We start from the raw sequence: 12,911 nt of genomic DNA, 5'->3' as shown, positions 1-12,911 counted from the left end.
TACAAAACTTATAAATTTCTACCATCATAATCAGCCAATCTTTAGGTGGAAATGTGCTTTTAGCAGTCAGAGAATTAACAAAAGACATAATAAAAAAGCAAAAACAGGATATGAGTAACAATAACCTGTGAGTACACTGAATGATATACTGTGTTAGTTGTATCATTAATTAACAAGATCAGTGTGGTTCCGATTCTCATTTACCTTTATTAAATATTTCTTAATGTCATCGTATTTCTCCACGGAGAAGGCACCAACATGCTGAGGAATGAATTCCAAACTCTCTAGTGTCTGAGTCTGTGAACGACTTAGTATCTCTGGGCTATAAAAAGGGAAAAGAGAGCCTATCATGTATTTTAAGAAAGCAAGATAATTTTAAGTGCACATGAAGGTCTATTAAGGATGAAATGGGGCAACCATCACAGTGTTCAGCCCAAATGTGCTTACAACTTCTAACTGTCCTGTATTAGATTTATATAAGTTATTTAAAACAGTACTTAATGTTACTCCACACAAACCACAATAAATTAAAGAAAATGTGTCAATATAAACCCTGGTGTTGAAAAACACTGTAATGTTAGCCTGAAGAGAAAACTGGTGACAGACTTGTTAGTGAGGATAGAAATGGAATAAAGGGGAGAGGGAGAGCTAAAGAATGAAGGATGAAATGGAAATGAGCTCAAGATGTAAGGGGATAATGTGGACACTACAACAGGTGGTGGGGTACGCACACAACGGCAAAAGGGAAGCTTCGGACAAAGAGGTTAAGACAAAACACACACTAGCCATCAACTGAACTTTTTCGTATTGGCACTCTATCATTAGATTATAATCAATGAGAAATCAGAAACAGTACACAATTAACACTGATACTATTCTAATAGTATCAATGAACAAATAAGATCTTTGTGGCAGCAATGTGGTTTTACACAAAAGTTCATTCATTCTCACTTCTTGGAAATACCCAACAAGAGTTAACCAAAGTTAACTGGAGGACTCAAGTCTCAATGTCTTGGCCCAGGGGCTCTATCAGCGAAGGCTGACCAACTGCATCCCACAAGGACACATCCACAGCTTTAATCAATCCTGGGAGTTTCCATTTCTTTCACTAATACAGTAGGAGATAAAACTCATAAACTTCATGAATGAAACACTATTATCAATTCCCATTGATCCCCAATACAGGAAAAAACAAAACCAAACCTTCTTTCTATACTGCAGGGATTAGCAAGTTCTTTAGATTCAAATGCTAATCAGCGCTTGCGGAAGTGACTGGCCAAGTTACATACAGAAACATGAAGAATGGCAGATGGAAAAAGAAAAGGAGGAAAAAGAAAAAGGAGGAAAATAAGAAAAAGAAAGAAATGAAAAGTACATCTGTAATTTTTCTTTCAGCACTTCCAAATCATTGTGCCATTTCCTTTTGGCCACAAAGGTTTCTGACAACAAAGATGCAGCCATTTGAATTGCTATTGCCATATATATGTAATGCATAATTCTTCTGTAGCTGCTTTCAAGATTTCTTCTTCCAATTTGAATATCACATGTCTGTGCATGGATATCTGGTTTTTTCTAGGATGAAGTTTGTTCAGCTTCTTGAATGTGCAGGTTTATGTGCTGGGCTTTCACCAAACTTGGGAGGAGTTTCCAATCACTACTTATTCAAACATTTTTTCAGCTCTGCAATTTTTCTCCTTTCCTTCTGGGATTCCAAGGACACAAATGTCAGACTCTCAGGTCCTTAGAGCTCTGTTCACTTTTTTTTTTCACACTCTGTTGTTCAGCTTAAATAATTTCTATTAGTCTATTTTCAAGTTTACTGACTCTTCTGCTCATTTCCTATCTGCTCCTGAGTCCACCCAATGATTTTTAAAATTTTACTTACTGTATTTTTCATTTCAACAATTTTGATTTGGTTCTTCTTTATACCCTCTATTTCTTTGCAGGTATTTTCAATTTTAATATTTGTTTCAAGGATGTTTACAATTTCTCATCTGAATGTTTTTATAATAGCTCCTTTAAAATTCTTGTCATATAATTCCAAAATCTAGGTTAGGGGGTCATGGATGTCTGTTGATTATCTTTCCCCGAATAAGTTCAGATTTCATGTTTCTTTGATTGCCAAGTAATTCTGGTTTATTTCCTGGACATTTTGAGTATTATGCTATGAGATTCTGGGTCTTGTTTATACCCTATTGGGGATGTTGCATCCAAAACATAGTAAACATAGTAGAACTGAAACTGTTGTCTTTACAAGGACCTGCCTATGAAGCTGGCCCTTGGGTGGCACCTGGGAACCAATCCCCTATGCGAATATGAAGCATTTCCTAACTGATAAGGGTATTGTGGCGCTGCCCGTATTAACAAAGTGGTTTATGGTGAACATGTGCTTCCTTCTGGGACTGTGGGATTTTGGCAGCTGGTAGGCTTAAGATGCCTATGTGACCGGTCCTCAGTAAACACCGGGGGCAGTTCATCTCTGATGGGCTTCGCTGAGCAGAAATACCGTGTGTGTGGGGCTGCATTTTACTGCCTAGGGGAGAGTGTGCTGTATGTGAGCCCTCAGAGAAGAAGCGAGCAGGGGAAGCATGCACGTGGATTCCTCCAGACTCCGCATGTGTCTTCTTCCCCCATGACCGGCTGTGGAGCCTTGCCGTGTTGCTGGAACGACTCTGACCTGTGAGCACAACTATACGCTGAGTCACACTGAGTCCCTCCAGTGAACCACTCAATGTGCGGGTGACCTAGGAGTCTCTCAGACACCTGGTATTTTGTTTCAGCTGTCTGTGGGCTCCCGCGGGCCATGCAGGCCTGTCTGGGTCTGTTCCGCGAGTGCCACTCAAGCGTTGGTCTGGGACCTAGGTGGACCGCTTAGCTAATTAGAATCAAATCCACACATGAACAGGTATGGGGTGAGTCCAGGAGTTCATAAACAACTTATCAGGGTTGCTTTCCAAAGTTCCTCTCTCTCTATGACCTCCCCAGCATTTTCTGATTCCCCCTGTAGGTAAGGCTTCCGCCTGAAACTACCCACTTCCATAAAGCAGTGGGAGGACAGAGAGAGAAGCCAACACGGCAGTAAGGTCTGGCCCTGATGACCCACCAGGGAGAAGAAGGGCCCACCCCGGGAGAGCCCTGGCTCCTCCAGGTACTCCTGGCTGCTCCAGCTGCTGCATCGCCGTCCTGCCACAGAAGTGTCTGTAGGCTGAGGCATGAGAAAGGGGAGGAGGAGAGGGAGAGAACCCAGTGTTCTTCCTCCACCCTTTCTGAGCTCTAGGAGTCTCTGGGATCTTTAGCCAGAAACAGAGGCGTTTTTCTGGATCCCTACACCACAGTGTGTGCGTCTAGTTTCAAGTTATACCGAGTTCAAGCTGAGAAACGCTGAGGTTAAAAAGCTTGTAAGCTCTCCACTGGTCGGGTGGCACGCTGAATTCAGGTGCTCTCCCCCAATAATCTGCTGACACGTGCTCTTCAGAGTTTTGAACAGCTCACCGTGTATTCTGCCTGCATTTTATATTAGTAGTTGAGTTCAGTAGAAGACACAGGGAGGCGTGTTTTATCCATCCTTACCCAGAAGTACATCACTGACTTCTAAACTGTACTTAAAACCTAAATGTGGAAATCCTTAACAACCTACTCGCTTCAGGTTTCGTCTCCCACCAGGCTCTGTGCTGGGCAGGCATCCACGCACCTGTCTCTATGCTGGCGCCGACTGGTGGTCAGGGCCACGGCGATATTGTCCCATGCTTTCCAGACTTCCCCTTGGCCTGGGTTCTCACAGCCGAGCTGATGCCAGCACTCATCAAACACGGCTTTCCACTTCTCATCAGCTGGTACCGCCAGGTTTCCAAGCTTCCTGCTAATAAGGTTATGTCAGATTTTTACTGATCACTTATTTTTGTGCAAATATCCTAAGGAATAGAAACTTTCTAATAATATACAAACTGTAAATACTTCTGTGACAAAAGCTGCCCAAGTTGATAGTGGCTCCATTGTTTAAAGACTGAATAAAAAGTGTAAAGGGATGGTTTTTAGCTACTTAGTGTTTATTAGATACTAAAGTGTATGAACTGTTAAGTATGAAGCACATCAGATTTGTCTCCTTTGCTTTCTACATTTCTACAGAATTGATTTTGAAAAACTGATTCCTACCAAAAAGAGAAGTTTCTGTGCCTTGCATATCTCACAGTAAGAGCTGAAACATACATTATGCACCAGCTTCTAAAAATACTCTTTAAGAATAAACATGCTACAGAAAGCATATCACGCTCCCATGAAAACAAAGAATCTGAGATGCTATCAAAATACAAAAACAAAGCAGAAGCTGGAATTAGTAAAGGAAAATAAACGTGCCAAAAACCTAGAGAAAGAACACAATACACTTAGTGACTTTGATTTTTTCCCATATATGCAGCGTATACTATTCCACTTATTGTATTTCTAGGGCTGATCTTTACTTTTCAAAATCAAGTTGTGTAGAGCTTCCATTTTAAAAGGTCCTCTTTCGATCAACTTGGATTCCTGCACCATTAACAGTAAGATCATTCCTGCACATAGAACTTTCATCAGTTTAAACACTTATGCTCTGAGGCTATAATCTAAGTCAAGACTGTAGACTTAGCTATCTGTAGCAGTGTCAGTTTATGATTTGGGGTTATACACTGCTTACAAAAACAGATTTTAAAAACTTGTTCTGCATTTGAAATATTAATCACTTTTTACAAAAGCAAGACAACTCAAAACATTCAATAATTAATCCATAATTAACAGTCATTACTCACAAAGCTTTAGGTCTGTCTTTATCACTCTCATACAGACTAGGCTTGAAGTATGTTCCAGTGATTTTGATCCCAGATCCCCATTCTCCACTAAAATAACCTTCAATGTAATCTCCATTTGGCATAGTCAGTGTTCCCTAGGTAATGGCAGAGAAAATGTGGAATTACAGGAAGTATTTCCAGTCTTAAAAATCAAGCGGGGGGGGGGGGGGGGGGGGGAAAAAAAAAACAGCACTAAATGGTTGGCATTTTCACTTTTAACTAGTCCCTAATCCTTAAAAAAAAGTGTATGTATATGCATGTGCAAAAAGAGTATATGAAAATAACCCATGGGTTAAAGAAAAAGAAATAACAAATAAAACTGTTAAAATACTTTGAGCTGTATAAAATGAATACACGACTTATCTAAATTGATGCAATGCTACAAAAGCAGTGCTTAGAGGCAAACTTAAAGCTGTAAATGTGTATATTATAAAAAAAATCTGAAATCAATAATCTAAAATTCCACCTCACAAAACTAGAAAAAAGCAAACTAAACCCAAAGCAAGAAGATACTAAAGATTAGAGTAAAAATCAATGAGAAAGAAAATAAGAGATAAAAAACAATGAAACCAAAAGTTGCTTCTTTGAAAAGATATGAAAACTTGACACACATTTAACTGGATTGACTAAGAAAAAAAGACCAACACTTAACTAAACTGATCAAGAAAAAGAGAAGACATAAAATAGAAAATCAAAAAACAGAGGATGTTAAAATGCAATAAGCTATAAACAAGTAAATTCTTAAAATGTCAAAATATTTGAAAATATACATTTCACCAAAGAAGACGGATGAATTGCTAGTAAGTACTTGAAGATATGCTCTATAGTGAGATTATTAATCACTAGAGAAATGTTCATTAAAACCATGAGGTTTCAGTTCACATCCCCTAGAATGACAAAGAGGAAAAAAAGAAAATAATACTGGCAAAGGTGTGAAGAAATTAGAATCCTTATACATTGACTCTAGGAAAGTAAAATGATGCAGCCCCTTTGGAAAACAGTTTGGCCATTTCTTAATATGTTAAACATCAATTTTCCATACAACCCAGCAACTATACTCCTAGGTATCCACCTGGGAGAAATGAGAACACATGTTCACACAAGAAGTGGAAATGGAAAACAGAAACAAACTCAGAGACAGAAAACAAACCTGTGGTTTTGAAATTGGAATGGATAGGATGTGAACAAATTAGGGGTACGGGCTTAACAGACACAAAGTACTATGTGCACAGTAGATAAGCAACAAGGATACACTGTATGGCACAGGGAATTATACCCTTTATCTCGCAATAACCTATAATAGGGGCAAAATCTGCAAAAATACTGAGTAGTCATGCTATACATCTGAAACTAACACAACATTATAGATCAATCATAATTCAATTAAAAAAAGAAGAAAAGTTGTTGTAGTTAACTTCACTATACACAGTAGCCTAAAGTTGAAAACAGTCTAAAGTTTAAAATAATCCAGTGCCCATCAACTAGTAAGGGACAAACGAAATGTGGTTTGGAATGCTGTTCCGCAATAAAAAAGTAATAAAATATTGCGCATGCCACAACACATAAAAATCTCAGAAACATGCTAAGTGTGCAAAGCCACACAAAAGAAAACCCTTGTTGTGTGATTCCAACTACCTGAAAGGACCTGAAAGGGCAAATCTATAAAGTTAATCAGAGGTCGCCTGGGGCCGGAAGTGGAACCAGGGAATGATTATAACCGAGCAGGAGATGGTGTTGGAAATGATCTCAAACTGGATCGTGGTAATGGTTGTACAACTCTGCATACGTACTAAAAAAATCACTGAAATGCACACTTGAAACAGTTAAATTTTATTGGAGGCTAGCTTTTTTAAAGATCAAGAAAAAATCAGTAGAAGATTATTAAGAGAAAAAAGTTTCCAACCTTTCCACTGAGGGTCCAGTCATCTGAAAATTCCCCCTCATAGATAGTATCATCTTCAGAAAGTAAAACCCCATTTCCCTATGTGAAGAAACAAAACAAAAATCACAACACTTAAAACATGCAGCAACTTAGGGTCTTTGTAGCCACATCCTCCAAAGCCTTACATAATCTTAAAAAAAAAAGATAAGAAAAATTGTATTAGGGAAGGTGGAACATTAATAAAAAGATGACTTAAAAATTAAGGACTAGGAGTTTTAAAAAGTCAACTGTAACTATATGCAAAACATTCCACTTACCATCATTTTATTAAGATGGAAGTTGCCTTCATAGTATAAACCAAACTGGGTAACTACTACACCATTGCCTTGGCATACATCATCTTGCCACAGTCCCATATACTTCTCCCCTCTGCAGAGAAATAGAAAAAGAAATTAAAAGAAGTTTAAAAATCAGTGATGATAAGGATGAGGCAGGGAAAAAAGAGTGATCACATGGAAGACACCAAGCATCAGCCCTAGGTTAGTATCTGTCGCATTTCACTAATTAAGTGGCAACGCTGTCTCCTCCAACATGGGACAGTGTGACTGCAAACACATCCCACTCTGAGCACTGTCCTCACAGGACCTGGTGGCTCAGATGATAAAGAATCCGCCTGCAACGCGGGAGATCTGGTTCAAACCCCGGGTTGGGAAGATCCCCTGGAGAAGGGAATGGCTACCCACTCCTGTGTTCTGACCTGGAGAATTCCACAGACAGAGAAGCATGGCGGGCTACAGTCCATGGGGTTGCAAAGAGTCAGACACAACCGAGTGATTAACACACATAGATCAGACATAGATCTGTATATACTTTCAGGGCTTCCTTGATAATTGTAAAATATTTAATTAATGCCAAGAATTCAACTCGAAACAATGTCATTCAAAAGGTGAACTTAAACCTATGCACAATTTTTCTTAACCAAAGTTTACTGACTTAAATGGGGCTTATCAAAAAAGCAGGCTCATTCTTCCACCTACTCAAACTCAGAGAAATCTTCCTAATCTCCACTAAAAAAATCAAATGAGTACAAACTACCGGTTAAATAACCGTGGATTTTAGTAACTACAGCAAAAATTTTCAGTCCCACATTATGCCAATAACATGTGTGTGCTGCGTTGCTTCAGTCGTGTCCGACTCTGTGCGCCCCTACAGACTGTAGCTCACCAGGCTCCTCTGTCCCTGGGATTCTCCAGACAAGAATACTGGAGTGGGTTGCCATGCCATCCCCCAGGGGACCTTCCCAGCCCAGGGATCAAACCCACGTCTTTTACGTCTCCTGCACTCACAGGCGGGTTCTTTACCACCAGCAACACCTGGGAAGCCCCGACAATAACATGAGGGGGAGATTATACATTCAGTCTAAAAGCAAATCAGGCCGCACCAAATACAGAGGCAAAAAACTATATTCCTCCCCAAAGTTTAGTTCATTGAATTTAACCAAGTTTGATTCCTGGTGGCTGGCATGGTAACAAGTCAGAGGCTTGACAGGAACAGCTACATAGAAAGGTGTTTAGATACTATTTTATAATCCCAAAAGGGAATTTTCACTGATCTTCCTAACTTTTTATTCCTATTATCTACTGACTGCATTAAAGGTTTTTCTTTGTATAATAGTCATAGATTTGGTAGCCCCTTTGAGACATGAAAAGCTTTGTAGGGGTGAAGCTTTAAGGAAAATCATACCAATGTTAATTTTGAATGATCCAGATCTTGTATAGAAGTAACCTGTTGTCTGGTTCACAACCAAATGAATAAAATGACACCTGATAACTCTATTTTCTTATTAAAAATGTTCTCAGTATTGTCCAATTAATACACTTAGCCTTCATAAAATCATCTTTTTTTAGAGACGTGTAGGAACCTTACCCCCTCAACTAAACTGAGAGAGCAGAAGCATAATACTGTACCTTGTGATATCATCAAAGACACCGTATCCTGCTTTCTTATCCATTACCCACTGGCCAATGAACATACTGGGAGAAGAGGAAGTCAGCTTTCCGCTTCGCAGGAGACCATGACCATGACGCATATTATCTTGAAAACAGCCTTCAAACACTTCACCAGAGGCATAACTGTGGTTAGAAAGAATGGATAAAGATCACAAGCATACTGAATTCTGATGCTCATTTTTACAAAGTTTAGGAAATTCAAAATTATACTCATGTCTCACTGGTAGCTCTATTTGTTTATTTATATGACTATTTTTCACCAATCAAATATCTCATTTTTGAAAGACTGGGTTTAAGAAGCTGAAGGTGTTATGGGGGGAATTTTATGTTAACATGAGGGAAAATGTGTCCCTTATGGGAAAATGAAATAATGAGTGATCTCTGAAAGAATGACAGGTTTTATCCATAGTAGAGCTATGCAGTAAATATCAGATAAATTCACAAGCAAGATATCTAGGAGATTCTATGAGAAAGTTATGGTTTACAATGATTTTACAGTTTTAAGAACTAAATAATAAGCTAATATCTTCATCCTGTGATAGATGAGAGGCTGATATTTAAAAGAAGAGTCAACACATTTTCAGTCATTAGGGACAAGTAAAATTTACTGCATGGAAACAGAACATTCAGGTTTACATGATTTTTTTTTCTTTTAAATTTAATTGGAAGATAATGGCTTCACAACATTGTATTGACTTCTGCCATACAGCAATGTAAATCAGCCCTAAGTATACACATGCCCCCTCCCTCCTGAACCTCTCTCCCACCTCCCGCCCCATCCCGCCCCTCAGGCTGTCAGAGTACTGCCGTGAGCTCCCCATGTTAAACAGCAACTTCTCATTAGCAACCAGTTAGCAACCTTTCCAATGCTATTACCTGTAGACTCCTTGACCACACATTTTTCCTTCTTTCCAATGGCCTACATAATGGTCTTCTTTGTTCAGTGCTTTGTTTGGGATTCTATACTCTCCATATCTGCCAAGGAAAATAAAAACATTTTAAGATACATGTATGACATACTCACTTTTGGTATGAATATATTGGTAAATATAACAAGAACGAGAAAAGATCTACCTAGAAGAGTAAATGGGTTACTGGTTTATGTGGTTACCTATTACCTAAGCTATTTGGCAAGTCTTAGAGGAATGGGACATCAACACCATTACAGAGTAATTAGGTGTTTTATCCCAAGTCCAATGAAAAACAGAAAATCTGTGTCCTAGGCCTATTTTTGCCCCCAGTTAGCTGCATCACCTTGGGTAAGTTTAGGTACCCAGCTCCCTCATCTGTGCAACAAGGCAGGTAAATCAAGAGTATCTCAAGTCTCTTCTCATTCTGAAATTCTATGAAATAGAGATTAAAAGACATCAAAATTTATACTATCACACACACAAAAATCACCTACCCAATTTATATAATAATCTTTTTATATAGTAAAATAAAATTAGTTCTCTAACATGAAACAAAACACTTCACTGCCATACATTTATCATGTAAACATATTTATAGTGTTAGAAAACATGACTTGTTTATATAAAAATAACATCATTTGAATATCATGAAGATAAACATCATTTAGAAGATTTCCCCTTCAACAGATCACAGAAATTAAAGATGAATTAAAATTATTGAAGGGAAAATTTCTCTATGTCCTTTGTATAAAGGGGGCACTTGATCTCAACAGTCTCAACATCAACATTACCCAAGGTTCTCAGTCCTTACAACTGAGAAATGGATAGAAAAAACAGTCCTATGTCAACAGATAGAAGCTGTGTAATTTAAGGTCATCAACTGTCAAAGCAAATGATTCATTCTAGGTAAAACAAGGCTGCAGCCTGGAGTCCAAGCTCTCTTCATGTTCATACCTGTGCATGATAAGTCCTAATCCATTTCCAAAAGCATAAAATGCTACTGTCTTGAAAATAACTGTGAGCACAAAATAACACACTTTAAGACACTTACGTTCACAATGTACTTACCCATCTTCCAAGCCATTCCTGAACATGCCAGAATACATCTTTCCATCTGGCCACTTCAAAACCCCTCTGGAAATGCATAAGCAAAGAATAATATGTGTCAATTAAAGTTTCCGAAAATCAGTACTTTTTCAGTAGCTAGATTACCATCCTGACTCCAGACATAAATCAAATCATGAACATGCTAACCTGCCATGAGGCTTCCCTGAAAGCCAGCGTCCATCATAGGTTGCATCCTTTAGGCGAGGATCCTTGTAGAAAGTGTATTTGGCACTGCGTGAAATTGGTGGTTCCTGCCTCTGAATACTGCTGCCACTTCCATAAGGTGGAAGATCAGACATCCCCCTCAAAGCCTGATCCACAGCTTGGCTTATAGCCCGGAGCCACTTTGTCTAAGAGCAAAAAGCACATGCCAGCAAGCTTAAAGCAACAACTCATCAAGCATTGCTTTACATCTTGATAGCTTTCCTTAGTGTGGAAATTTCATCTGACTCCTAACACTCTCTTTATTGAGTAACACTGATTGGCTCTTAAAATTCATTGCTTTATGTTTTAAATTGTTACATTAAAACAACAACAAAAATCTATTAGTTCTGGTTTAATGAAGATTTATCAGACATAATTATGGATCATTAAGCAAGCAAGAACAATTTGTATTTCTTCCTCACTACCGTAAGAGACAGAAACAGCCAGGCCAAAGATGGAAAGAAAATACCGTAAGACTAACCTTTTCCTGGGGTGTTGATGAAATGAGAGTGAACTGCTCCTCGGGTGTAGTTATCTTTAGGCCATTCCTAAAATGTGCACAAGGATAAAGGCCAGCAGGTATGACAACCTGTCGTTGTAACATCAATCCTCAAATATGAAAAGCAACTTGTTTATTTCAGGAGGATCAGAAGTCAATTAGATATAAATGCAGTCCTGCCCTGGGTTTGGTTCCCACAGTGGGAAAAAGACAGTTTCTTTGCTCTGGGTTAAACAATGGGGATGTAAGCAGTGGAGAAGCCCTTCCAACACTCATCATGTTGGCTCTGTCATGATCTTCCCTCTAGGCCACTTACTATCTATGTGTTGGGATGGTGAGTACTCTTGTACACAACAGGGAGGCCTCTTGAGCTTTTATTTGTCTAAGGAAGCAACCTGGGTAAATAACACAAGAAGGGAATGAGATAGGAGGGACACTTACACGCCACCAGTTTCTTCAGAAAGTGGCTCAGCCCACAGTGTGGCCAAAGGGAAAACATGGTGTGTGGAGAACTGAAACAAAGAATATGGACACACGTCTGAGAAAGCCCATGTGGGCCCTGAAGTTGCTGCTGCAGAACCCCTTTCAAGTGGTTAAGTCCACCTCAGCCACAGCCCCATAACACAGCTAACCCCAGTGGTCTCGCCATGTTTGTGGCTAGGACCCCTTCACATGGCTGACACTCATTTTAAATTTGGAAACTAAAAGAGCTCCTGGAAGTCTAGCCTGTGCCACCAAGCAAGCTAAACATTCTCTTTCACTCAAGTGTTTCAGGAAAATCACAACAGTTTGTAAAATAAACTGATGGTACGATTAATTAAATACTCATAGTACCGCCCCTCCCATGGCCTCTTTTGAGGTGGGGAATCTAGCCTACCTGGGCATGGACTAGGGCATCATTAAAGAGAATGAACCAGTTCACAGAAAACCTCCCCGCATGCTGCAGGGACAGGGCCCGGTTGCTGCTCTCACATAGCAACCGACGCTCGGGCTTCCGCAAGGAATCCTGGGATTGAAAACAAAAAGAAAATTAAAGTATCAAAATTATTTTATGCAAGGAGAAAAAGAAAAAAAAATACAAATCACATTTAGGAGAATTTGTTGGTCATAGCTTAGTTTGGTATTAATAAACTTAAATTCAGATGGGACCCAAATATTTCATAAAAGCAGAGCTCCAAGGAAAATAAAAAAGACAGGAAAGTGGCTCAGTTGGTAAATCTGCCTGCTATGCAGGAAACCGGAGTTCGATCCCTGGGTCAGGAAGATCCCCTAAAGAAGGAAATAGCAACCCACTCCAGTACTCTTGCCTGGAGAATTTCACAGACAGAGGAGCCAGGTAAGCCACAGTCATGGGATTACAAGAGTTGGACATGACTATGCAACTAACTTTCACTTTCACTTTCAGGAGCAAACAACCAGAAGAAGAGACATATTCAGAAAAGATTCCCAGCGATGAGGGAAGGTGCTGATACCCAGAAC

General features: G+C 39.3%; 1 protein-coding gene across 3 annotated transcripts in view; it reads right to left on the bottom strand.

Moving 5' to 3' along the window:
* The window catches only part of ALS2 (alsin Rho guanine nucleotide exchange factor ALS2), a 58,625-nt gene that overhangs the window by 6,448 nt on the left and 39,266 nt on the right, over positions 1-12,911 (bottom strand). For 2 of the 3 annotated variants that reach the window (XM_043910387.1, XM_043910388.1), the window contains exons 15-26: positions 12,310-12,438; positions 11,874-11,944; positions 11,415-11,481; positions 10,877-11,079; positions 10,691-10,756; positions 9,588-9,686; positions 8,670-8,834; positions 7,020-7,131; positions 6,724-6,801; positions 4,782-4,915; positions 3,692-3,859; positions 205-322 (exon numbers count right to left, since the gene is read on the bottom strand). In XM_043910387.1, coding sequence (XP_043766322.1) covers positions 205-322; positions 3,692-3,859; positions 4,782-4,915; positions 6,724-6,801; positions 7,020-7,131; positions 8,670-8,834; positions 9,588-9,686; positions 10,691-10,756; positions 10,877-11,079; positions 11,415-11,481; positions 11,874-11,944; positions 12,310-12,438 — 1,410 coding nt within the window. The remainder of the gene's footprint in view (positions 1-204; positions 323-3,691; positions 3,860-4,781; positions 4,916-6,723; positions 6,802-7,019; positions 7,132-8,669; positions 8,835-9,587; positions 9,687-10,690; positions 10,757-10,876; positions 11,080-11,414; positions 11,482-11,873; positions 11,945-12,309; positions 12,439-12,911) is intronic. The other variant, XM_043910389.1, reaches the window with a different exon arrangement.

This window comes from Cervus elaphus, chromosome 8 (assembly GCF_910594005.1).
Source record: "Cervus elaphus chromosome 8, mCerEla1.1, whole genome shotgun sequence".
NCBI classification, from domain to species: Eukaryota; Metazoa; Chordata; class Mammalia; order Artiodactyla; family Cervidae; genus Cervus; species Cervus elaphus.
Note: the sequence above shows the minus strand (reverse complement) of the source record. Positions and strands in the feature narration are given on the sequence as shown.